This window comes from Diabrotica undecimpunctata, chromosome 4 (assembly GCF_040954645.1).
Source record: "Diabrotica undecimpunctata isolate CICGRU chromosome 4, icDiaUnde3, whole genome shotgun sequence".
Lineage (NCBI taxonomy): Eukaryota > Metazoa > Arthropoda > Insecta > Coleoptera > Chrysomelidae > Diabrotica > Diabrotica undecimpunctata.
In genome coordinates, this window is record NC_092806.1 from 154,128,644 (window position 1) to 154,156,596 (window position 27,953).

At 35.5% G+C, this 27,953-nt stretch overlaps 1 protein-coding gene across 3 annotated transcripts in view; it reads left to right on the top strand.

Moving 5' to 3' along the window:
- Nucleotides 1-27,953, top strand: part of sdk (sidekick cell adhesion molecule) — a 245,995-nt gene that overhangs the window by 145,221 nt on the left and 72,821 nt on the right. For all 3 annotated transcript variants that reach the window (XM_072530619.1, XM_072530620.1, XM_072530621.1), the window contains exon 6: nucleotides 5,156-5,283. In XM_072530619.1, coding sequence (XP_072386720.1) covers nucleotides 5,156-5,283 — 128 coding nt within the window. The remainder of the gene's footprint in view (nucleotides 1-5,155; nucleotides 5,284-27,953) is intronic.

Consider the following 27,953-nt stretch of genomic DNA (forward strand, 5'->3'; position numbering starts at 1 on the left):
TGTAACTATGGAGATGTTGTGTATGGGCCTTGTATTAGTTCAGATGACAGGAGAAGAATTCAGGTGGTTCAAAATTCGTGTCTTCGTCTGATTTGTGGTGTAAGAAGACACCAGCCCATTTCTCACAAATTAAGACATGTAAAATGGTTGAGCATGGAAAAGAGAAGATTTCTACTTGCTGCTTGTCTTTTCCACAAAATTATTAAATACTCTCTACCAGCATATCTTTTTAAAAAATATATATACAGAACTGACATACATCATGTCAATACAAGATACAAAAATACAATTACAGCTCCGCCACATCGTACAGAACAATTCAAAAATTCATTTATATATCAAATATCAAAAGTATATAATTGATTAGCTAAAGAATTAAAATTAAAATCGATTATATCTTTTAAGAAATCTCTTAAATCTAAATTGCTAAGTGAGTAACGCATGTGCAACTATTTGATGACCTGTTATGAAGTATGTATAAACTGTGTGATAGTTTTTGGACAATATTTAAATGCTAAATGTTTCTATTGGTTATGGTTTTTAATTGACTGTTATAGAACATGCAAAAAAAATATATTATATTTTTTTTCTCTCTGTTTAAGATGAAAAGCAGAGGTACTGATTTCTTGAAATCAGCACCAACTGATCTTCGGCATTTTTTCTTTCTTATTGTATTTTATGCATATATAATTATATATTTTGTGTATTGTATGAATTTGAAGGAAAAATAAAGACCTTTATTATTATTATTATTATCCAGATTTAGCCATACGGCTCACACTCCCTCTAAGGGGAAAATTCACTCATCCCAGATACCTACGGTATCAAAAGGATTGAGCTCTGGTGGGACTCTTTCCATGTTATCGAGTCCTAGGTGACTTGGTATGTCGGTGTATCTCCCAAAAATTTTCGTACGCATCTGGACGTCGAAAGTAACACAGCTTTCTGCATAATCTTATATAGATGTTCGTTTAGACCCAGCTTTTTTATGTTTTCTAGGAGGCTCTTCGGGATGACTCCAGTGGTAGAAAGAATAATGGGTATCGTCTGGGTACTTTCCATTCTCCATTGTCTCCTGATTTGTATTTCTAGATCTCTGTACTTGGCGATCTTTTCGTTGTATTTAACACGTAAATTATTGGTGTTGGGTATCGCCACATCAATAAGTGTTGTTTGCCTAGTAATTTTATTAACTAGTATGAGATCGGGTCTATTATGGGCCACTGGTTGGTCTGTAAGCACAGTGCGGTCCCAGTATAGCTTGTAGTTGTCATTTTCAAGCATTCTATCAGGGACGTATTGATAATAAGGAAGATGGTCGGTTTGGAGAAGTCCCAGTTTGTCAGCTAGTTCTTGGTGGATAATCTTTCCTACTGAGTCATGGCGTTCTTTATAATCAGTACCGACAAATGCCTGGCAGCCACCGGTAAGATGTTGGATGGTTTCTTGGGCTTGGCATCCATATCGGCATTTGTCATTTTGGACTTGAGGATCTTTAACAATATATTTCAGGTAATTTTTAGTTGGAATAACCTGATCCTGAATGGCAAGTAGGAAACCCTCAGTCTCGGGAAACATCTTTCCTGATGTCAACCAATAGTTCGACGCTGTATTGTCGACATATTCTTGGCTGATCTCATTGAGATGTCGCCCATGCAGAGGTTTACTCATCCAGGTGCGCATTTTGTCTTGTTTAGTCAGGTGGTTAATGCGCATTTCTTGTTCCCTCAGTTTAAGCGGCGTCGTATCATCTACTGCGCAAATTGCTCGATGTAAAGTAGATGTCTCAGCCTGTACCTGAAAATAAGTTCTTAAATTAGCAATTTGTTTATCCAATTGCTCACCTATATTCATAAGTCCTCTTCCCCCTTGATACCGCGGTAATGTTGTTCTTTCTACTGCACTGCGTGGGTGATGTTTTTGCGCCTTTGTGAGAAGTGTTCTTACTTTCCGCTGAAGACCCTCTATATCTGTTTTTGACCACTTTATAATACCAAATGAGTAGCTCAGCGCGGAACAGGCGTACGTATTTAATGCCTTAAACAAATTTTTACTATTAAGATATGACCGATTTAGTTGTCTTACTCTTCGTACGAACTCCGAAGTTAGTTCAGTTTTCATTTGTTTATGGTCAATTTTCCGCGCTTGTTTTACTCCGAGATATTTGTACATATCATTTTCACCCATTGCCTCGATGTTTTGGCCATCTTGCATATCGAAACCTCCGGGCTGAATCTTTCCTCTGACTATATTTAGTATACGGCACTTGTCTAGTCCAAAATTCATACTGATATCATTTGAGAAATTTTCTACAGTTTTTAGCATCTCATCTAGGTGGTTTCGAGTGGAAGCCATTAATTTTAAATCATCCATATACAACAGATGATTAAGCTTCGCTACAACAGTGTTGTTATTTTTGATGCTAAAACCTGAGTCAGTAGAGTTCAGCAGCTGAGATAGTGGGTTCATTGCTAGGCAGAACCAAAGTGGACTCAACGAGTCCCCCTGGAAAAGCCCCCGGTTAATAGGGATATTTTCAGTTTCGATATTAATTTCACCCGGTATTTGGAGGTGAATTTTAGTCTTCCACTCTGCCATTATATTCTTCAAAAAGGTCACGAGATTATCATCGACTTTATATATTTTCAATATATCTATAAGCCATTCATGCGGCACTGAATCAAAAGCCTTCTTGTAGTCAATGAAGGCAGTAAAAAGGTTTCTTTTTTTGGTGTATGCCTGGTTAGAAATGACTGAGTCGATAATAAGTTGTTCTTTGCAGCCCATGGAGCCCTTAGCGCATCCTTTCTGTTGAGGCTCTATGATATTGTTCAGAGCACAATGTTGGTAGATACGCCGGGCCACACAGGATGTGACCAATTTGTACAAAGTTGGAAGACAAGTAATTGGGCGGTACTTTGCTGGATCTTGGGTATTACTTTGATCCTTCGGTATTAGATAAGTGGTTCCCTGAGTAAGAAATGATGGTATTTCCTGTGAATTAGAAATAATATTATTAATAAATACTGTTAAAAGCTCATGAACACTCCAAAACTTCTTTAGCCAGAAGTTTTGAACTCCGTCTGGTCCAGGAGATTTCCAGTTATGAAGCTCTTTGATAATGTTTGAGACTTCTTCAGTAGTGAAAGGTTCATAAGGAATATTACTGTAGTGTTGACAGTTGTTCGTCGTTTGTTCAATCCATCCAGCATTGTTATTATGAGTAGCTGGCGTCGAAAGTTGGTTTCCCCAAAACTCATGAATTTCTTCTTGGCTTGGGTAGGATTTATTATTTGCATTTTCTACAGTGGAATTAAGTTTCCTATAGAAAGCCTTCTCTGCTTGCTCAAAAAGTATGTTGTCGCATTTCCGGTGGTTACTAACCTTGTACCTCCTCAGGCGGCCTGAGTAAACAGATAGTTTTTGTTTTAATGTGTCCAGGCATTGTTGAGGTGTGTTGTTTTCTGGATCATGTCGTGAGTGTCTTAGAGTGTTAAACAATATTTCTTCAGCTCTTTTGATGATTTTTCTACTTCTTACTCCTCTTATGTATTCTGTTATTTGTCCAATGTCCCTACGCAGTAATTCAATCTTCCCCAGCAGTCGTTTTTTCCAGGGTGCTATTCTGTTACCAGTCCTTCCGATGTTGGTACCCCGTCGTGTTCTGATCTTAATGCCCATAACATTAGCAATTGCTGTTGCTGCACAGTAAATCAGCATATGCAAATATTCTAATGTGTGGGCTTCTGTGATATAATTGGGTAGGACTTCAGTATTCACAATTTGTAACAGCGCTCCTAGTTTCTTAGAAGAGTTTATTTTTGGTAGCGGTGGTCTGCTAAGTGGGTTTGTTCCACTAAACTCTTGTACAGCGCGTGCCATCTCGTTTACCAGACTATCGTGCAACTCGTTATTGTCCTGCTGTGTATTATTAGGTTGAGTTTCTTGTACGAGAAGCTCAGGAATCTGCTCGTTGGGGACTTCATTAGGGACTTGGTCTGCAACTTGCTCTTGGTTATGGATCTCCTGTTCAATTTCGCTTCTGATAATGTCGCGTCTAGTCTCTGGGATAAGATTGTTTCTTAAAATTACCCGGTATTGGTCTGCTACTCTTTGTTCAGATACTTGAATTTCTGGGTATTCCCTGCAAAATTCGGCATACAGTTGTTGTCGATAGCCGATCGTTTCTTGACCGAGGTCTGTCACCTTATAATAAAAGCGCAAAATATTTTCGTTTATGGACACAGTCCATTTCATGCGCTGCCTCGGTCGTCCCGCTTGAGTGAGCGCCGGCTGATGTTCCAGCGCAGCACCTTTATTATTATTATTATTATTATTATTATTATTAAATGGTCTGCAGTGCTTATCTTTTGCTTGATTTCATTTTCACTGTTGCCCATTCTGTTAAACATTAAACCTAGATATTTGCATATTTTTATATCAACATCGTCATCAATGGCGTTTCCAATCTTCGCTGTAGTCTTTGTCACGTTTATTGTTGCCTTCCAGTCTTGTCGATTCTGTCTGCCATTGTTTCCCACTGTTTAGCCCCCATTTTCTCAAGATTTTCTTTGACTGCATCTTTCCATCTGTGTATTTTATATTTTATACCTTTTCATTAATTTTTTTTATTTCCTACGTTTAAGTCAAATGTTTCCTCGTTGCTCACTATTATATATTCAAATATTATTATAATTATTAATTGTTAGACACACCATATTATATTTCTCTATTAAGTTTCTTATATAGCCAAGATCCTCTTTATCTCCCGTAATCATTATTTGGTTATCTACGAAGAACAGTGTAAAAAATATATTTTTCTTATGTCTATTTTAGGTTTTAAATATCTTATTGGACTGGAACCACACTGATGTGTGTCCGATTTGACAATTTAAATGTTAACAAATTTCATTTTCCATATATTTTCAATTTCAATTTTCAATATATGAGCACTGCTTGATCAGTTTTCATTGGACGAAGGATCCTAAAATAATGGTAGAAAGGGTAGGGCTCGAGTGGTAGACTGATCAGAATCTCTTCACATATAATTACTTTTTCTTGTCTGTAAATATATTATACGTCTCTATTTGGTTTAAAAATTTGGTTTGTTTTTATAAACAAACTATTTGGTTTAAAATTAATTTATTTGTTACAGATATGAAGTACAGGAAGACAATTCATTATTAATCAAGAAACTCTTGATCAGCGACAATGGAATGTACCAATGTTTTGCCAGAAACGAAGCGGGAGAGAGCTCGTTGTCGAGCTGGCTCAAAGTTAAAAGTAAGTTGTTTTATAGTTAATATTTTATAGGATAGTACATTTAAAAATCTCCTTTTTCAATGACAATCAAAAATTCTTTATTTCATCAAATAATTTTTATTGTAAATTGCATTTAATATGAAGCATATATTGCAAATAGGTTGACTTTAATGATTATGTATTAATTACGCTTTAATATTTATAAAAGTTAATACATTAAGAACAAAAATTCGAAATATGTAGGGTAAGGAGGGGTAAAAGCGCTCACTGGGTAATGGCGCTCACCTTTGTAACTATGTTAAAACATAACGTAGCAACACGCCACGTTGCATGAAGCTAGAGGAAGAAGGACCTCTAGTAGACAGCGATGCAAACGGACAGTCAGCTCGTGTTATGCTACCATGAAGTGCATGTGTTCATTTGTGGCCAAACTGATCTAATTTTTGGTTAGGTGTTTTTTCTCTGTAAGTCCAAAACTTTAATACTTATTTAAATATTAATTTTACTTTTCTGACAATAAAACTATCCTATTTTGTGATAATGCAATCAAATTGCAACGATTTTGTATGGTTTTTTATAAATTTAAATGAATTACAAAACTACCATTTGGGGTTTTAACGCTCATTTCTGTGCCAGGAATCTAGGTATGCCCAGAAATCGTCAAAGGACCACCGCTAAAGCGGCAAAGATCAAAGAAGATCTTTAATTTGCTAAATCTCGATTGAAGGAGATCTGTTTAAAAGAAAAGCGTCTAAAAAATATAGCGTACCATTTACCACATTAAGAGATCGACTAAAAAAGGAAACATGAGTAACTCAAGACTAGGTCGCACGCCTGTTTCCACCCAACATCAAGAAACTGAAATTGCTGAACAAGTTAAGTTGCTGGGTTCTTTATATTATGAACGTAATGTCTCAGATTTACGTAAACTTGTATATAAATACCTATGCCGAGCCCAACAATATCAAACACAATTTTGATTAAAGCAACAAAACATCTGGATTGGATTGGGTACACGCCTTTATGAGACGCAATTCTTCAGTTTTTATACGCAAAGCTAGAGCGACATTCTTATATAGAATTTCTGCTTTCAACAAAGAAGAAATATCCCATTTCTATATGGAAAAGCATAAGTTTATTCCAAACAACATTTTCAATGCTGACGAAACTGGTATCACCAGGGTGACAGACCCAGGAAAAATGCTTGTCGAGAAAGTACAAAGAAGAGTCGAATCTGTAACAAGCGGAGAACGAGAAAGCAACACAACAGACCTCTAATAACCAATATGGTGGATGCGGCTACATTTTCTAAATAAGAAAAAAAAAAGTATTACAAAGTTTAATAGATCGCATGGCTTGTTGTATTGAAGTAAACGGACAACATTTTGATAATCTGCTATAACTGCTTTCCTTTATGTTTTATGAAGTTTCCTATTTGTTTATCACTTAAATGTAAACCTTCTGTTTATACGGCAGAAATAGATACCTATAGATTTATTTGATTTCTTAATTTAAAGTAGTACAGCTATCCAGGTCAAGCTTCTACTGGGTGAGCATAGAGTGATTTGAATAATTTACTTACATCGATTTACAAAGTAGAATAAACTAAGACTTCGTTGAGTAAACATGGTTTTTTATTCTCCTTTAACTACTTAACATTGAAAAGAACCTGTTTTCCAAATAATACCTGCTCTATATAGATTTGTTACAGGATATAATATAAATAAACCTGTATCATCATTATGGCTTTACAACCCTTCGTGGGTCCGAGCCTCCTCAAGAATTTCTCTCCAGTCGTCCCTATTCATCGCCTTCCTCCGTTAAGCACGTATTCCCATATTTCTTATGTCTTCATCGATGTTATCAAGGAACCTTATTCTGGCTTCTGGCTTCAGCTTCTCTGACCAATGGGCATATCATGGAGCGTTTTTCTAGCTGGGTCATTTTGTTCCATCCGCATTACATGCCCTATCCACCTCGGACGTCCTATTTTAATATGTTCTACGATATCATGTTACTGGTATATTCTATAAAGTTCGAAGTTGTATCGTCTTCTCCACACTCCATTGTCATTCACTGTTCCATTCGCCTTAGTACTTTTCATTCGAAACATCCTAACATGTTTTCATTACTTTTAGTTAAAATCCAGGTCTTTCAACCATAGGTTAGGACTGAGCGTATTATTGTTTTGTAGAGTTTTATTTTTGTATTTCATGATATAATTGTGGATTTAAGGAAGAGATTGAGCCCAAAATAGCATTTATTGGCCGAGCAAATTCTGTGGTTTATCTCTGCGGTAATATTATTTTCAGTGTTATGGAGCGCTCCCAGGTATACAAATTCGTTCACTGCTTCGATGACATCGATTTCTATAGCAAGTGGTCGTACGATTTGTGGTTGCGTGCTTATTTTTATATACTTCATTTTGTTGGTGGTTATTATTAAACCCATTTTTGTAGCTGATTCTTTTAATGCTACTTTCGCCTCCCGTACAACGTTTTCCGTTTTCCCAACAATATTGATATCATCAGTAACGGGCAAGGATTTGAACTGATTTATTATGTATTGGACCAATGGTTGCGATTTGTAACATACGTATTACTTTTTTCAGAGCCAGATTGAACAGTATACAGGAGAGAGGGTCTGCGTTGAGCAGCCCGTTATTTATTTTAAAAGATTCAGACAGTTCCCCCTGAATTCGTTCTCTACGTTCAACTTTTTGAAGAGTTTTGTTTTGTTAAATTTACCAAGTGATTTGGTATTCCTAGCTCTTTCATTGCTTTGAATATTTCTCTTCTATTCACAGAGTCGTGGGCTGCCTTGTAGTCTATAAATATGTGATGAGTATCAATGACATATTCCAGTGTTTTTTCTAAAATTTGTTTCAGGGTTGTAATCTGATGAATTGTAGATTTACCACCTCTGAAACCAGCCTAGTATTTTCCTACTATCCATTCTGCATATGGTGCCATAAGGTGACATAGTACTGTGGAAAATATTTTATACGCTGCATTTAGAAGTGTAATTCCTCTGTGGTAAGAGCATCTCCTTTTTTGTGTATGGTGCAAAGTATTCCAATATTTCAACTATTTGGGAGGGATTTCCGTGTCCATATATATTTCTTTTATAAGCTGCTGTAATGTCATTATGGTATCGTGGCCACATTCTTTATATAGTTCAGCTGGGAGATTATCTATTCCGGGTGATTCGGCATCTTCAACTTCAAGAATCGTTGGTGCGAACCTCATTTCTTCCGTCTTCCAGATTTTCTTCTTCTTCCTCTATATTAAGTGCCTGGTTAAAGTATACTCATCTATTTAATATATCTTTCCTTGTTGTTAATATGTCTCCATTCTGACTTCTGCATTGTGGTTGCCTTGAATTATTTTTTGTTAATGTTAACTGTCTTATAGAATGTTCTGAATTCTTTCTCTCTGTTGAGGTTTTCTATATATTTAGGTTCCTTATTTTTAAGTGGTTTTGTTTTTTTCTTTTGGGTATCCTCTTTATAAATAAACCTGTAACTCCGAAATGATGCATTTAGGTACAGGGAATGCGTGTAGGGTAAGTCCTATCCTAACTCTAAACCTCCTGTCGGCTAGGTATGACGAGAGAAGACATGTCATCGCCTCACTATAACCATATTGGTCCATTTTATATAGCAGGCACTGGTGCCAGACGAAAAAGAATTCTTTTTAAGCAATATACTGTGGCCAGACTCTGTCGAACGCTTTACAACCAGAAAGTTCCTGTAGTACCTGAAGTTCACATGACTGTTCGGATCTGAATCCGAATGTTCTTGTTTATAATCAAAATTGCGGTTGATTCTTTGTCGATTCGTTGATCGCTTGATGTGTTTTGAAGCATAACCGTTCTATCCCAATGCTTGTTTTTTAAATGTTCCAATTTTTCCACAAATATTCAGATTTGCATATTCGTATAGTAGTAATTCATTGTATTACGTATAATATTGTTGAGGTTGAGCCTTAATATATTAGTAATATTTTATATAATAGAGCTGATAACACCCTTTAGTTATATTATAGAAAGATATTAAATGTCGATAACCATATAGAGTTTTGTGGTCGAATACGTTAATATAACATTTCTAGATGACCGGGGCTAATATACGAGATGATAAAGTTTTATAAGGATGGCAAGCCAAACGGTCTGTATATCGATAAATAATATGTAATAACCCTTTAGGCTTTAATTTCCGGCTGTTACAAATATTTAGTATTAATCCTATGGGTACAGTCAATACGGACAAAATTAGAATTATTTCATTTTATTGTTCGGGATATTGGAAAATAACCTCGAGCATATGCGAGTGTTTAATCAAAAATTAATTTCGCCCATAATTAATGCCGTTCTACTTATTTTTAAAATAAAATCTTTCTTTTGAATATGACTAATATTGTAAGTAAGTTCATGGTCGTCATAAAAGTTTGGTATAGTTATTTCGTCATTCTTCTCATTCGCTATTAATCACTCTACTCTTTGGATAAGTTTTGCTTTGATCTTACGTTCCTTAAGAAAAAATTAACCGAACAGATTCAGGATTTTTCGTCATAAAACAGGAAAATAATTAAGACGTACATTTTTACATCCCACAAAGCTTGAAAAGGATTAAAAACTTCGCTGTTTATATAATAAAGGGCTTTTAGAATTTTTAGGTTTTCCGCGCTAAAGGTATAGCTTGTTTCAAATGAAGTGGCGACCAGTTTTACGGCATATTTGATGGCCTAGATAATAGAAACAGCTGTGCAGTGGCGTTGCAATATTAAACAATTTAAGAAGAAGATTTTATATTTAAAACAGCAAAATATTGTATTACTCACATAAACAGTAAATGAAATTTACATTTACAAAGATTTTGTTTATCTTCATCATCATAAGTGGCTCGACAATCCGTTGTGGATCTTGGCCTGCTCACAAAGAAGTCGCCACTCCTGTCGATTCCTGGCAACTTCCCTCCATCTTCTAACCCCTAGAATCTGTAGGTCTTCTTCCACATCATCAATCCATCTCATTCGTGGTCGTCCTCTGCTTCTTGTGCCCTCTGGTTGTGAAAATGTTAATCTCTTCGTGTATTCGTGATCTGACATCCTAGCAATGTGTCCAGTCCATCTAAGTCTCTGCACTTTAACGAATTTCACAATATCTGGATCGGTGTATAACTGATACAGTTCAAAGTTGTATCTTCGACGCCATAGCCCATTTTCATTTACGGCCCCAAAAATCTTTCTAAGAATTTTTCTCTCAAAAATACCAAGAAGTCTTTTATCATTTGAGATAAGATCCACGTTTCAGCCCCATATATCAAAACTGGTCTTATTAAGGTCCTGTATATATTAAGCTTTAGTGCACGTTTTATATTTTTATTTTTTAAATGTCTCCGGAGGCCGTGAACAGTTCTGTTTGCTATTGCTATGCGTCTTTTTATTTCGTCGCTTGTCGTGTTTGTTGCGTTTACTAGCGATCCAAGATATGTAAATTCTTTGACTTGCTCAAAGGTATGGTTGTTAATTTGAATTATTTCTTGGATATTTCGAGGGTTTTTAGAAACCAACATATATTTGGTTTTTTCCTCGTTTACCACAAGTCCTAATTCACTTGCTGCGTCCGCAAGCCTTGTAAAACACTGCACCATGTCTCTCATACTTCTGCCCACTATAACTATATCGTCAGCGAATGCGAGAATTTGCGTCGATCTATTAAAAATAGTTCCATTCATTCTAATATTTAATTGTCTGATTGCCTTTTCCAAGGCAATATTAAAGAGCAGACACGCCAACGCGTCCCCCTGTCTTAGACCATTATTAATGTCAAAGAACGTAGAGTTTTCTCCTTCAATTCTAACGCATGAGCTTACGTTTTGCATTGTTAGGTGGGTCAACTTAACTAACTTAGGTGGGATCCCAAAGTCTATCATTGCATTATATAATGCAGTTCTTTTCACACTGTCATAGGCAGCTTTGAAGTCAACGAAGAGATGGTGTGTTTCTATGTTATATTCTAGTGACTTTTCTAGAATCTGCCTATGTGCTTGAATTTGATGTGTAGTTGACTTTCCAGCAGTAAATCCGCATTGATATTGACCAACAATATCCTTTGTAAAATGCTTAAGTCTTTCAGATAATACATTGCCGAAGATCTTATACGCAGATGCTAACAGAGTAATGCCTCTATAGTTCTTACACTCCAGTTGATCCCCCTTTTTATGCAATGGACATATTATTCCCTTCAGCCACTCTTCTGGTACCCGTTCATTCTGCCATATAAGTACTATTAGTTTATGGATTGCTGCAAAAAGTTGATCACCACCTATACATTTCCGAACAGATCGATTCCTGGGGCTTTATTGTCAGTTGCTGGACAGTTTTAGGATCGCATCTGACACTTCTCTTCTTGTTGGGTCTTCACTGTGTAGTTGACGTTGTATATTTTGTTCATTTTCTATATTGTACTCTCCTTCAATATCGTTTATATTTAGATGTTCGCTGAAATGTTGTGCCCATCTGTTAAGAACTGAGTTTTTATCTTGAAAACAGTAAATTTTATAGGCATTAGGTATATACAAAACTTTTTAACCATTAGGTACAAAATTACATATTTGGAAACTGTCATAATGGACCAACTAGACATAGAAATAAAGCGCAGAGTAGCAATGACTAAAACTTACTCTTATGAAAATGAAGACATTTATTTACAGTAATCATCTCAGTTTAGAACTAAGACAACGAATGGTTAAGTGCTATATTTGGTCGGTACTTTTGTATGGAGCAGAAGTGTGGACACCAAAAGTATCAAGCATGAGAAGCATTGGAAATTTGAATTCATAGATGGGTGTTCAAGATACCTTGAACACCCGTGAGCAAGGAAAACTAGTGAGAAAGTACTAAGGGGGGTCAACGAAGATAGAGACTTGCTAAAGACTCTTAAACACTGGAATTAGACATATAGGGAAGAGAAATCGATGTAGAATACCACAACTGATCCTTAAACGCAAAATAAAAAGCTTTATAGGTGTAGGAAGAAAACAGGTTTCTTGGTTAAATACATTCGTGAATGGGCTGGAAAAACTTTTGAATAACTGTTTTAATTTAAGAATTTTAAAATAATGTGTGTTGTATATCATCATCAGCATGCAACCTCTTCTGTCCACTTCTAGTGGTAGCGGGATAGGAACTTCTTTGGAGTGTCTTGGATTCTATTGGATAGTCCTATCAGGAAAAGTGAATTAATCCCTGCCCTCTGTAGATTCCAGGAGCTTCTTGACCCGAGAAGCTAGCACTTGCTAAGTGTTCCTTATCCAGGGCCACGAATGAAGTCCAGAACGGCATCCAAGACGTCGAAGAATATTTTCTGTAGAAGCGTCTGACACGGAGGGGCGACTTCAAACAGCGCCGGTACCCACAATGAGTGGCTGAATTAAAAACTCACCAACCCGCCTTGCCAGCGTTGTGTTTAAGGCAAATACCTCCCAACAAAATGTCAGTGTTGTGTGTTGTGTATACCATGATGTTAATTAGGATTTTATTTTACCACCGAAATCACGTTGAGTTTTTGTGCTAATATTTTTTGGGTAAGTTTGTAATAGTTTAGTGGGCTCCAATTGTCATAATTTGTTTTTTTGTTTTCCTACTACCAAATTTCCTACTAGTTCGCAGTCTCCCAGTTGCCCTTAGACTACGTGTTGTGAAGTGCTACTGTTTTGTGTAACACTTATTGAGGTCGCTGGGTAAATGATTAGAATAATAACGAAAAAAATGTAATATTTTGATTGTAAATAAATTAGCAATTAATTGAAAAATCACGAAAATATCTGTCGTAACTCATTAATGTTATCTGTACAAAGAAAAAGCACTTACCGTTTGAGAATGGTGTATTAATTGCAGCTAGCGAAGTAAAATAGTGGCTGAGTTGCATTGAAGCGTTTGAAATGTGGATTTTACAAAGACTCTTACGAGTGCCATGAACCGCACATGCCACGAATGAAGCAATTTTAAAAACAGCAGGTTGCAAACAAGAACTTCTCAACATAGTTATGGAAAGGAAAATTTCCTGCCTTGGCCATTTCCTTAGGAAAAGCAAATACTATATGCCCAAATTAATCTTACAAGGAAAGATACAGGGGCGCCAAGGTCCAGGAAGAACATAACATTTTTGGCTGGAAAACATCAGGGGCTGGTGTAATATCAGAGACGTAGGCTCTCTACAAATTATTTGAAGAATACACAGAACTGCCAACGTGCAGCCAAGCACAAGGCACACAAAGAAGAATCCATATTATATAATATATTTTTTTAATGGCTTTGGATTTATATTATATAATATATTAAATACTTTAGTTACCCCCTTCAAAACATCCTTTTTTTGGGATTACACAGTTGTTGAACTCTCCGATTTAATTGCAGAAAAACTTCCTTGTTAGTTATTTGATTGTAAATCAATGCAGATATAAAATAAAATTATCAAATGGTGTATCCGTGTGAATTCCATAACAATTCGACCGTTTAGAAATCGGTCCGCATAACAAAGAATCTAACGTATTGTTAAAATCGTTTCCATATAAATATGATATATCTATAGATGGATTTACTGAACCAGTATGTAAAATATTTTTTTGTTTTCCAATTATTTAAAGCACCCACAAATAATATAGTGAAAATTGTCCAGATTTCAATTTCAATTTATAAACGTTTTTGATGTTTTTATGTACTAGCATATTTAAATTTTATGAACGAGTCAAAAATAATTTTTGCGGTTTGTTGAAAATTATCTATTCTTTTTTACTTTGTTTCGATGAAAAATGGGAAACATCCAGTAAATTAGGTACTATGGTAATGGTTTTAAATTTGAGTGAAATATTAATAAAAGCATCGTTTTATTAAATATCTAATTGAGAGTAAACTGTAATTATAATAGAAAGTCTCTTTGACCTAAAGGCTTCTCTTTGTCAACCATTTTCCATCCACTCCTGAATGCAGGTCTCTCCCAATTGCTTCCATCTTTCTCTATCTTGCGCCAATCTAATCCACTGTTTGCCTGCCACTGTTCTTATGTCATCTACCCATCTTTTTTGAGGTCTTCCCATGCTTCTTGTTGTCGTCCTTGGTCTCCATTCTAGAATTCTCCGTGTCCACCTGTTGTCATTATATCGGGCTACGTGACCTGCCCAGCGCCATTTCATTTTTGCAATTTCTTCCACAATATCCCTAATCTTCGTTCTACGTCTTAGCTCGGTGTTTCTAATCTTGTCTCTTAGTGATATTCCAAGCATGATTCGTTCCATTGATCTTTGCGTTGTTTCTAATTTTTTAGCAGATTTTTTGGTAAGGGCTACTGTCTCCAAGCCGAAAGTACAAACTGGTAGTATGCATGTGTTATACACCTTTTTCTTTAAGTTTACAGGAATGGAGGTGTTTTTCAAGATATATGCTAATTTGCCGAAAGCGCCCCATGCCAGTTGTGTTCTTCTTTTAATTTCAGCATCTTGATTTGGTTTTCCTAGTTTGATAACCTGACCTAGATATACATAATGTTCAACATTTTCTATGGTATAATTTTGTATTGTTATATTTGTCTGGTTTCGGCTCAGTATTTTTGTTTTGCTGTAGTTCATTTTTAAGCCTACCGCTCCTGAAATTGCATTTAATTGTTGTAACATATCATTTAGTTCTTGGATATTATCGGCTATTAAAACTATGTCATCTGCGAATCGCAAGTGATTTAAGTATGATCCGTCGACGTTGATACCCTTATTGTTTCATTCTAGTTTCTTAAAAATGTCTTCTAGAGCAAGGGTAAATAGTTTGGGAGAGATGGTGTCTCCTTGTCTTACTCCCCGTTGTAGTCTTATGGGATTAGTTTTTGTGTTTTCGTCCAGCTTTATCTGCATGGTAGCATTTTCATATATGTTTTTAATTATGTTAGTGTATATTGAATCTATATGTGCATTTTCTAGAGATTCAAGCACTGCCCATAATTCGATGGAATCGAATGCTTTATGGAAATCGACGAACGCCATATGAATTGGAACATTATACTCGGTGCATTTTTCTATCAGTGTTCTTACGGTGTGCAAGTGGTCTATGGTACTAAAATGTTTTCTGAATCCAGCCTGCTCGATAGGTTGATAGAAATCGAGCTTATGTGTTAGGCGGTTGGTTATGATTTTAGTTAGTAATTTATACAGATGTGAGAGCAAGGATATTGGTCGGTAATTCTCGATGTTTGCTTTGTCTCCTTTCTTGAATAGTAAAATGACTTCGGAGTTGTACCATTCTTGAGGAATCTTTCGTTCATCAATTATTTTATTAAATAAAATATTTAATACCTGTTCTATTTTTCTTCCACCGATTTTCAACATTTCGACTGTAATTTTGTCCTCTCCCGGACATTTATTCGTTTTTAGTTGATTTAGGGCCATTCTTATTTCATAGTCGGTTATGTCCGGTATTTCTTCTGAGCCGGTGTTAATTATTGTTCGTTCAGTACGTCGTTGTTGTGGTTGTGTATTTGCCGAGTATAATTTAGTGTAGAATTGCCGTTCTGTCTCGGACGGTGACGTTTTTCTCATTTTTTATTTCTATGATTTTTCTTGTGCCGTTTGAGTTTTTTGCTTTGAGTACTTTCATATTGCAGTTATCTTATATTATATTTTTTATTAGATTGTTAGTATAGTTTCTATGATAGTTCCTAATCTCTTTCTTCACGTTTTTGTTTAAACTTTTGAAGCTGTCCGAAGTTCGATCTGTTCTGTTTCGTCTTTCTTTTAGTAATTTAATTGTATTAGGTTGAAGTTTAGATGTTTTGGCTGTTTTCGTGTTTGAGCATATTTTCTTAACCGATGTTGTTACAGTTACTTTTATTTTATTAGCTAGTCCGTTTATATCCATTTGTCTCAGTGTCTCTACTGATTTTAGTCTTGTGCTTAGCTCTTTTTGGTATTCCGTTTGTTTTTGAAATAGGACATCGGTGGTTGGGCATCGTTCTCGTTTAATAAGTTTGTTTCGTTCTACTCTCGTCTGTATTTTAATATTTGCTCTAACCAATCTATGGTCACTTCCGGTATAGAATTTGTTTTGTACTGTCACGTCGGTGCATTTGTTTTTGTTATTGGAGAGTATATAGTCTATTTCGTTCTTAGTTTTCTTGTCTGGGCTGATCCATGTCCATTTGCGTTGTTTAGATTTTTTAAAGAAAGTGTTTAGATAAAATAAATTTTCGTTGTTTAAGTAGTTGTACAACATCTCACCCCTTTCGTTCCTGTTGTCCTGCCCAAAGTGACCGATATATTGTGTGTCGCCCTCTTCTTTTGTTCCAATTTTTGCATTAAAATCTCCTGTGATTATTACGAAGGCTTACATATCGGAAATAATTTTTAAATTAAACAATTAGAACATGGCATGTAACAATTACGGTCCCAATAAATAGAGAAAGAAATTTCTCGTTAAACCTTTCGAGTCGGATTTTTTTTTCACGCTCGGTATGGAATTTAGAACTTTTTTGTTTAAAACGTATAATTATGCAAAAATAAAAGCGATTGAGATTAATTTTATCCTTGAGATCTACCATTTTGTCCGGGACATATATGTCCCAGTCAGACTTTTTTGGAACATATATATGGGACTATAATAACCCATCAGATACCAAATTATTACTTTATTTTAGTACAGAAAAATCGAAAATACAAATAAAATCTCATATTTTGAAAACAAAAGGACTTAAACCAAGATCAATATTTAATGTAAATGAAAAGATGTGAAGCATGTTTTGCACAAGGGTACATCGCAGCTCTGACATAGTGTGGTGGTTCGTTTTTCTTTCTTCTGAGAAGAACATCGTTGACATCTTCTACGGTTCTTTCCTTCGATAGGTAAATGATCTCCCACGTTGAACATTTTTTTTTGTTATTTTTTTTGCTGGAGGACGTCCAAGTGAAGTCGAGGCTTTCCTTGTAACAACAGCATGGCTTCGTCCCAATGAAATAAGTCCCTCAGCTACACTAATTATAAAAGGTTAAAATGGTGTTTTTTTTTCTTTCCTTTTTAAATCATTGTGTAGTACATAAGAATTTCCAACAGCCGTCGTCAGAAAGTGAAAAAATACTGTTGTTTTCCACCACTTGGGAGACTTTCTATCATACAAGTCATGCAAGCCCAAAATATGATCCAGGTCCACGCCGCCCATTTTCTTATTGTACATGTCGAGAAGTTCACGACATTGCACATTCATTTTAGAGCCATTCTTCATTTTTCGTTTCACTTCTACTTGCTTATATACAAATCAATTGCTTACTGCTAACAAGTCTTTAATATCTTGCCATCCGCATACTATGGTGCCATGGAACCGAAAAACGTGGTAAAAAAAAGTTCCATCATTATGAAACCAAATACCTGGTTACTCGTACCTTCGCCTTCTTCATCATTTTCGTCACTACCGCTTTCTTCTTTACTTTCGTCACTTCACATCATCTGATCCACTTTATCCATTTTATTGCCCTCGGAACCTGAATCTATTTTCGCAATGTTGTCTCTTACACAAATTATTCTTTTAAAATTGTTATTAAGTTCCTAAAAAGTCGGTTACGAAAAAAATTCATGTAAAATGGTTTATATTTAGTCCAACAGACTTGATGATTTCATAACTGGGATACATACGTCCCTTCAGACTCGAAAGGGTTAATTATCTTGGTGATTACCTTACATATTACTGTATCTGTGATTTTAATTTGTTTTCTGTTAAATTCTTCGTTAAATAAATAATAAACTGTCAAAGTTTTTTCCTTCTAATTTTAAAATTCTTTTCGTAGACTTCTAGTTTAATATTTTCTTTTCAGATACATCTAATTTCCCTAAAATATTTTGCCTTTTGTCCCATTTTTGGCTTTGGTTTTTACTATAACTACTTTTGCCCTTTTTGGCGACTTTATAATTTTTAAGAGCTCTATAAAGTAGGTCTTTCCTGCCAGTCTTTATATACTTTTGTCCTTTTTTATTTTTTCTAGAACTTCGTTTGACCATCACCACCAACACTTTTTATTTTCAACCTTCTTTCTTGAGATTCTGCCTAATATTAATTTTGAACGAATAATTTCCTCATTGGATTGGTTTGATCATGAGTGCGAAATGGCCACAAATAGAAAGAATGCAGTATATCAAAAAAACCATCGACGCAGGTTGTACACGTACGTGTACAACCACGTATCAAACCATATACATATATATAAACCGTATACAACCAAAAAACGTATCCATCGACGTAAGAAGAGGGAATACGAACAGAACATTCTCAATGAGATACAAAGTTTATTCAATAAAAATGAAACGAGGAGAAACTACAAATCCTTAAATAATAGAAGGCGAAAATTTAAACCACGATTAAAAATTTATAAAGACACTAACGGTGAAATTCTACATGATAAAAACTCAGTTTTTAACAGATGGGCACATCATTTCATCGAACATCTAAATATAAACGATATTAAAGGAGGTTACAACATAGACAATCAACAAAATCGACAACGTCAACTGCACAGTGAAGATCCAACAAGAGAAGAAGTTAGTGTCAAATGCCATTCTAAAACTCAAAGACAATGAAAGATTTTTGGGGCCGTAAATGAAAATGGGCTATGGCCATTTTCAGTTGTATCGAAGATACAACTTTGAACTATATCAATTATACACCGATCCAAATATTGTGAAATTCGTTAAAGTGCAGAGACTTAAATGGGCTGGAAACATTGCTAGGATATCAGATCGCGAATACACGAAGAGATTAACATTTTCAAAACCGATGGGCACAAGAAGTAGAGGACGACCACGAAGGAGATAGATTGATGATGTGAAAGAAGACCTACCGATTCTAAGGGTCAGAAAATAGAGGGAAGTTTCCAGGAATCGACAGGTGTGATGACTTCATTGTGATTAGGTAATATCCACAACGGATTGTCGAGCCACTTGTGATGATGAATTTTCTCACGTTGTACGGAGTCTGTAGTTCTTTAACGACATTGTCTTCCAGCATTTTGAGGTCTTTTCTCGCCTGCTCACGTGTCTTGTTTTCTGAGTTCCTGCAGTTTGTGAGACTTCTCACTCTTGTCGGAGTAACGAATAAATTTTGGGCCCCATGTTGGGCGCCGATTTTTTTTGAAGTGACAAAAATAAGATGATTTATTTGATTCACTTCAATAAACGTTTATTCCTGCCTGATCAGCGTTAGTTTCTGACTTTTCTGACTGGAAACTAGAAAGTCTAGAATTTTGCATTTGAATGAGCTAACAAACGCCGTCAAGTAGGGGAGATAAAATGATCTAAGAAACGTCCGTGTGCATATCTCAAGGAGTTAAAATAGGGTTTCAAAGAAAATAATTAAATAATTTAATTACAGTTATGTTGCATTTTTTTATATTAATTCATAACATATTGTTTCATAAAATATCTGACATTTTGTTATAATATTTAACAAATTTTTGGTTTTTTTATGGAAGAATAGTGGTATTGATAAAAATTGATTTAAAGTTTTCATAGATCAATGAATATTTCTATTGACTAACACATTGATTTTTGTTGTGTAAGGTAGATACAGTTTTTTTTTAAAAGTAACTTAATATAATTTAGGTATATAAAATTGAAAAAGGAGATTTACTAATTAACGAAACATTTGAAATTCTTAACAGATTTACCTTTCTTTAACGACGCAGAGCTAAGGAAAGTACGAAGTTTAGCGGCAAAAATAGTGAGGTTAAGGAGTTCTGGCGAACGCCATAACAAAAAGTCGTTTCGTTATATAGCCCCATGTAAGCGATGTTTTTCAAAAGAAATGGAATGTTTTTTTTTCACTGTTTGCACCCAGTAGTATGACTATTATTTCGTTTTTTTTTTCTTGTTATGAAGTACTTAGATGCACTGGTTTTATTAGTTTTGTATTATGAAATGGTTTTTTTTGTGTGGATTTTTTTATTTCTATATAATGCAATAATGCCTGGAAAATAGGTTCATCATGTAATGTCGCCCCTTTTTGGCTATATTTAAGATATTTATCGGCACTAGTATGATTTTGCAGCAAACTACAATAAGAACTACGATTTGCAACTTTAATTAATAAATATATTTATTTAATAATAAATATTTAGATTGATAGAGAGATAGATAAGGATCAATTATTCGCAAAACTCGCAACGACAATAAAAATGGAAATAAGTAAAAATGGTGAAAGGCAACCGTAAATAGGTATTTCTGACTATTTGGTCATTATCAGTACGATGTAGCCAAGTTAGAATAGGAGTACATTGATTCAGTAAAGGATCACTACAGGAACGATGAGAACATTTTGGGGCAATAATGTTAGAAGAATTGATCAGAAATACAACTAACATATCCACGGAGGAAGCTATAGCTACCTAGTGAAAGGAACGCGAGAATGTTTTATAATAAGAAAAGTTAATTAATTCGAGTACTAGTATAAACATAGGTAAGAAAAAAATTGTTATAAATAATTAATCCTTATCTTCTCCAAATAATCTGCAATATTTCTAAATCGATCAGTTGGTAATGGACAATTGTCTATTTAACCTAACCTATTATTTTTACTGATGATTAGGATGTAGCAGCCTAATTTATGTACAATTCTTCTCGCAGACCATGACATCTAGATGTATCCTCTTCCAGCAAGCTCATATGACTCAAATGCTTAATGCTTAATAAATGCTTATTGTGCGTACAGTGTCAAGTCAGCGCCCCACTATCGCCCTGAAAGTCCTTTGATTGTGGGTTAGTAAGTTGTCTTACTTACTTACTTACTCCGTGGCGTTACAACCCTTCGTGGGTTTTAGCCGACTCGACAACATGCCTCCATTGTTTTCGGTCTTGAGCAACCTCCATCCAATTCTCCACACCCATAGTGCTTAGGTCTCCTGCTATATTATCTCGCCACCGGAGACGAGGGCGTTCGCGTGGTCTCCTTCCAGTTGGGACTTCCTCCCACACCAGTCTTACTGTTCGTTCGTCAGAATGTCTTCTGAGGTGTCCTGCCCATTGGAGTCTACTGGACTTTATTTCTTTTATGATGTTGTCTACTGGGTAAAGTTCTTCGAGCTCTTTGTTAGTTCTTATCCTATAATGTCCTGATGCTTCATCCAGCACAGGGCCAAAGATCTTCCTTATGATTTTTCTTTCCCAAACACATAGTCTCTCTTCGTTTGCCTTTGTTATCGTCCACGTTTCGCTTCCATACATCACAACGGGTCGTATGATTGTTTTATAGACCTGTATCTTTGTACGTCTTGTTAGTTGTTTCGATTTTATAAGGTTTTTGAGGGCAAAAAGACATCTGTTGCCGTCCTGGATCCTGTTGTTTATTTCTTGTGATCCGTTATTGTCTTCAGTTATTGTTGTTCCAAGATACTTGAATTCTCTAACGCGCTCAAAGTTAAAGTCATGGATGGTGATGTTCTGACCGATTCTGTCTCTGCTTTGATTATTGCGGCTCATATACATATATTTCGTCTTGTTTTCGTTGATTTGGAGCTCCATCTTCTCTGCTTCCTTCTCGAACCTCACAAAAATCTCCTTCATCCTTAATCGTGTGTTTCCTATTAGATCGATATCGTCTGCAAATGCCAGTAGTAAGTTGTCTGAATGTTCCTTAAAGGCCCTTTAGCCTGTCTTTGTGATAATGCAGTTGTACAGCATTCTAAAGGCTTATTTTGTTCCTATTTATCAATGGCTGATATTTTGCGTGTCTTCGCAACTCCAAAGCAGGGCTCCGGACCTATTATCGGCATACAAGCGCCGTCTCGGGCCAATTTATCCGCCTTCTCGTTCCCCGGTAACCTTTATGCTCTTTAACCCATGCTAATGCCATTATATTCTAACTTCTTACCTGGGCCAATTACCCTGCATAGAACTGAGGGCCTTTAGAGATGCTTGACTGTCGGATAAGACCACTATTGAGCCATTCTCCACTTAAGTTATCCTCTCTAAGATACATATTTTATTGTAATTTGAGTGTCTAAAATTGTATATTTTTAAAATCAAACAACGGTTATTTTCCAAAGAATATTTAGATAAATGTTTAATTTATTGTTTTATGTTCAATCATTTGTCCATATAAATACTGACGCATTTGTCCAATGTATGTTAAGTTACAGTATATACAATTTATTTTAAGAGACCTAAATATAAATGAATAAAAAGTGACGACCGAAATTAAATTAAATGGTTATTGATCACGTGATGAAAATTTTATAATAATTCAATGACATCTACATCCTTGAATGGTTGAACTATTTATCTATAATCGTTGTTTTGTGTCTACTACCTATTTAATAAAGAACTGAAACTAGTTCATTCTATGCCATAGTCATTTTGCATTTGTTTTTCTTCTGAACTTCCGTTACTCAGAACAATCAACAATAGTGAAGTTTCTAATTTCTTTTTGTGTGCATTTTACAGATAAACACCACCATGAAATATAATGTGCATTTTACTATATAATTTAGTATTTTTTGCCACGTCTAACTACAACTTTTAATACCGTGTAGTTAATTACAATTATAATTGTTTTGTGGGAATATTATTGCCAGTAATATAAATAAGCACGTCATATTAACTAGTACTTTTCATATCAGCAGTTAATAAAGGGATGCTAAAGTACTAAGAATATTCATTGTAAACATTGGTGAAAAGCAAGTAGTATATATATCGTCGGCTGTATCCAATAGTGGCACAACACACTTACTGGTAATTTTTCAACACATAGTTTAAAGTTTGTGTGGCAATAATGTTGTCTTATTTGTTTTACTACATCGATGGGATTTTTGAAAAAAATAAATTTTGGTTTATTTATGAGTTGGGAGAGCGTTAGGTAGCCTTTAATGAATTTTAATACAGACTTTTAAATTCTACCCTTATTTTGAGTTGTGCCACTATTGTGCCACACAACTTGTGCCATTCAAGTTACTTGAATGAGAAAATGTGTTTATTAATAACTACACTCGCGATCATACAATCCGGGTCATCTTGAAAATTTCAAGTTTCTTAAATATTTTTGCCTCTGGTGCAGTAATAACCTTTTTTTTGGCTAATGTATTTTTTATTTATTATCAATGTTTGTTTAGAAAGAAAAAAAATGGTTTTTTATTGTTTTTATTGAAAAAAACAGAAAACAAATCAAATTGTTGATAAAACAGACATACGAAAAAAAAAATGGAAAATACAGAACGTGGTAAAAAATCAGTGAAATTTCAATGACCAATATCGTGTATTGCCTCCCCTTGCTCTAATAACCTCTTGCAGATGACGGGGAATACTCTCAATTTTTCTCCGGATTACATGCTGTGGTATGATATTCCACTCTCTCACTAACAGATCCTTAAGCTCCTGTGCGTTGTTAGGAGGAGGTGTCTGGGTTTGAATACGTTTTTTCAAATCGTCTCAGAGATGTTCGATGGGATTCAGGTCCGGAGATCTAGCTGGCCAGGGTACCCTCGTAATTCCAACTTCGTCCAAGTATTACATACTGATCCTGGCAACGTGCGGTCGCACGTTGTCCTGCATAAAAACGGCGTTTTCTCCAAGCCCTGCCATGTTGGGCATAACATGTTCTTCCGGAATCTCCGTAATGTACCTTCGTGCAGTTAGGGACCCATTTTCGATGAAGGGTAATTCTGTGTGGAAGTCGGAAGATATACCTCCCCAAGCCATCACCGAGCCTCCACCAAATGGCATTCTTGGAGCAATGCAAGCTTGTGAAAATCGTTCACCGGTTCTTCTCCAAACTCTTACACGTCCATCGGATCCAGTTAGGCAGAAACGGGATTCATCTGAGAATAACACTTTGCTACAATCGTTAATTCCCCAATGCGCGTATTGTCGAGCTAGTCGTGCAACTCGAGGCACCCGGCGAAGTGGCGGTCCTCTAGCCATTACCCGAGAAGATAGTCAAGAAGAACGAAGTCTTCTTCTGACTGTTGCAACACTAAAATTGCGATTTCGTACTTCCTCTAGACGATTTTGATGCATAACCGCAGTTGAGGTCCGGTTTCGTAACGTCTGAGACATAAGGAAACGGTCATCTAGTGCCTTGGTCGTTCTTCTTCATCCAGAGCCAGGTCGCCTGGTTAGCAAACTTGCCTCCTGAAAGCGTTGAAGCACTCGTTGAACCGTAGAAAGAGCCGTCTTCCACAAGTGCCAACAATTTGTGCCGTTTCAACAACAGTCAAAGGTATTTTTGTCAAAAAATAAACACTAATAATTTACAAGCATGTCTAGAACGGGGTTAACCTTTATCTCCTGATATCTTGTTTGATTGGCTCCTTGCGTCATGCTTACAGGAGCTTGACACTGTATTAGCCTTTACTGTTGACCTGTCCTCTCCTTGTCTGAATCTGTGCAAAGATGGGACGTTTAACAACTATCTCATGGCTCCCGTGACACTCAAACAAGCAAGTTTTTGTGTGTTACTAAGCAGCCGTATCGCCCCGGACTATTGCGTCTTGGCTCACCATGTCTCTAAGCCACTATAACCTTTATGTATAACCAGTTTTGGACTTATTTCCCATACAGTCGTCTACATCTGCCAAGAGTCTTCTGTGTAACATTTTTGATGTATGAATTGCACGTAAGATTTTCATCAAATATTACACTTACGTACTTGGTCTGGCTTACAAATAGAATCTCCACTCCGCCGATCGCCTTTGGAGGTAATTCTTGTAGTGAGCTTTTTTTAGAACTACCTAGAGTTAACTAGAAATACCTTTCGGAATGCCGGCAGGGATGGATGAGAGTTGCCTATAGCTTAATGTTAATTGTTAATTTTGGCCAATTTACTTTTTTTCCTTCTTAATTTTTAGGTTTCTCTTGTGGATAAGTTTATTCATAATCATTTTGTAAATTATATTAACATTTCTTTTAGGAGTGGGTTTCTCAATTAGTTATCAAAATTGGAGAAGGCTTAGGGTAAAATTAGAGGCTCCCAATTAATATTTCCTATTGATTTTAACACATTTTACTTTCGGGGACCACGTCCCATCTTCACTGTTAACTTTGAAAAATTGCCAGAGTCTAAGGCAAGTCCATCAGATGGTTGGTTGTCGATGTAACACATCCGTTGCCAGTTCCGAGTGTTATTTGTTGAATAAATATTTTACATAAATATATTTTATATTATTTTGCTTTATTTTATTTTATGTAGTATAATTTTTATTTTTATAGCTTGTAAAATGTACAGTTATTGATTGTAGATAAAAAAATTAATTTATCCAACAAGTTGCTTTTAATTTTTTCATACATACATTTGTGTGTATGTGTCGTCGAGTAGAAATTATGCTAGTTAATTTGTCGTTGCTCGTTTGCGTTTATAAATTTCTATTAAATAAAATTTAATTGTAATATTTGTGTTTGACTAACTAATAGAGAAAAATAATTTATCTCAAATATACACATATGTAGTATGATTTTTTATTAAAAAGGTGTAATTAAAGTGTAATTATGACGTTAATTGTGTTCAGTGGGAAAATTAGAGTGGAGTCCTTCATTTATATAGAGGAAAAACACTAAAAAATACTTTAGTTTTTAAATTTAATTGGATATAATGCATTGGTTAAATAGTAGATGTTGCAGATAAAAAATATATACAAATAATAGCAATATACTGTGGCAATATATTTTGGGCTCAATCTCTTCCTGAAATCCAAAATTATATCGAGGAATACAAAAATAAAACTCTACAAAACAATAATATGCCCAGTCCTAACATATGGTTCAGAGACCTGGACTCTAGCAAAAAATAATAAAAACATATTAGGATGTTTCGAAAGGAAAGTAAGAAGGCGAATTTATGGAACAGTGAATGACATTGGAGTGTGGAGAAGACGATACAACTTCGACTTTATAGAATATACCAGGAACCTGATATCGTAAAACATATTAATATAGGACATCTGAGGTGGATCGGGCAAGTAATGCGGATGGAACAAAATGACCCAGCTAGAAAAACGCTCCTTGATAGACCCATTGGTCAGAGAAGAAGAGGAGGACCCAGAACAAGGTTCCTTGATAACATCGATGACGACATGAGAAATATGGGAATACGTGATTGACGGAGAAAGACGATGGAGAGAAATTCTTGAGGAGGCTAGGAACTACGCAAGGCTGTAAAGCCAGAATGATGATGATGATGCTGTTCCAGAGCTGCCGTAAAGAGTTAGCGTGTCTCCTTGTCTGATTTATCTATTGACTCTTATTCAGTTTATATCTTTGTGTAACCTTATGTTTACACACTAGCGGTTATGGTTGCATTATTGTATGTACTCGCGATCAGTTTGTAGTACCGATAATCTTTGGGACTTTCTTTCAACGCTCTCATTTCGGTGTAAATTTCTATCGAATCGAATGTTTTGCAAAAGTTTAAGAAAGTTAGAGACAATGGTCAGTTGTAAAGTCGACTGCAACGAAATAGGGTTAGTTCATAAATATAAATACTTAGGTCCTGAAATCCAAATTTCCAGGGACAACCAAACTGCTGAACTTCAAAGAAGAATTACTTTAGCATGGGCCGCATATGAAGCTCTATCAGACATCTTCAAAATGCCAAATTATTAAAAAAAAGACGTTCGACCAATGTGTGCTTCCAGTCATGACTAACACTTTCCTTAACCCAGGCTATAGCAACCAAACTCCGAGTAACCCAAAGAAGAATGGGACGCTCGCTACTTAGACTGACTCATAGCATGGGTGAAGTGGAACTGGGCGGGCCATGTGACCAGAATGAACCAGTGGATCCAAATAATTGTAGTATAGAGATCACGGACAGACAAAAGAAGCAGAGGTAGACCATCTACACGATGAACAGAAGACGTCAAAATAATCGCTGAGAATTGGCTGCAGGAAGCTCAAGACCGACAGAACTGGAAGAAATTAGGGGAGGCCTATGTTTAACTTTGGACGCAGAAGTCTGAATGATGATGATGGAGGGACGGAACATATATTTTTAATAAGATCTTTACTTAAGGGCCCTCTTTATTTTTAAATTTATTTGCTTTAATTTTTCTTATAACTTATAAGGTGCTAATATCTCTTAATGGAATGCTTTTATAGAATTTTGTCTAAAAATACGTTTAGTTTTGATAATTAAGAAAATGATAATTTGCCTGACGCTTTTGATAATTTGCGGATAAAAGTTGGTGACACGCTAAATCGAATAGATCACCACAAAATGAATCAAACCAAAGAGAAAAAGACAATAGAAATCTTCGCATTTCTACTTTCTTGATTTATTATCAGCTTTATGTCGCTATAGCGCCTATATTGAAGCAATTTTATTGTTGCTTCTTTTGACGAAAAATATTTGTTTTCACGTTTAGAGCTCCTGTATCAGTCTCTCTGATGATTCCTTTTAGGATGAAATACGTATAAGTGGATATACAGAGGCACTCTACGTGAAATCAAATCTTAACTGTCTTTCTTTTATTTCGGTTTACTCTTTATAAGTACTAGAAACCAATTCGCCAAGGATTTTTGCTTAGATGAGGAGATATGTTGTAGAATGCAATTTTTAGATTCTCCATATCTCTCTTACACCTTTAGCATCGTCTGTTTTGCCTTGCAATTTATAGAAGACACATATTAAAGCAAACATTTTAATTTTGATTTCGTCAATAGAAATCTTCGCATTTCTACTTT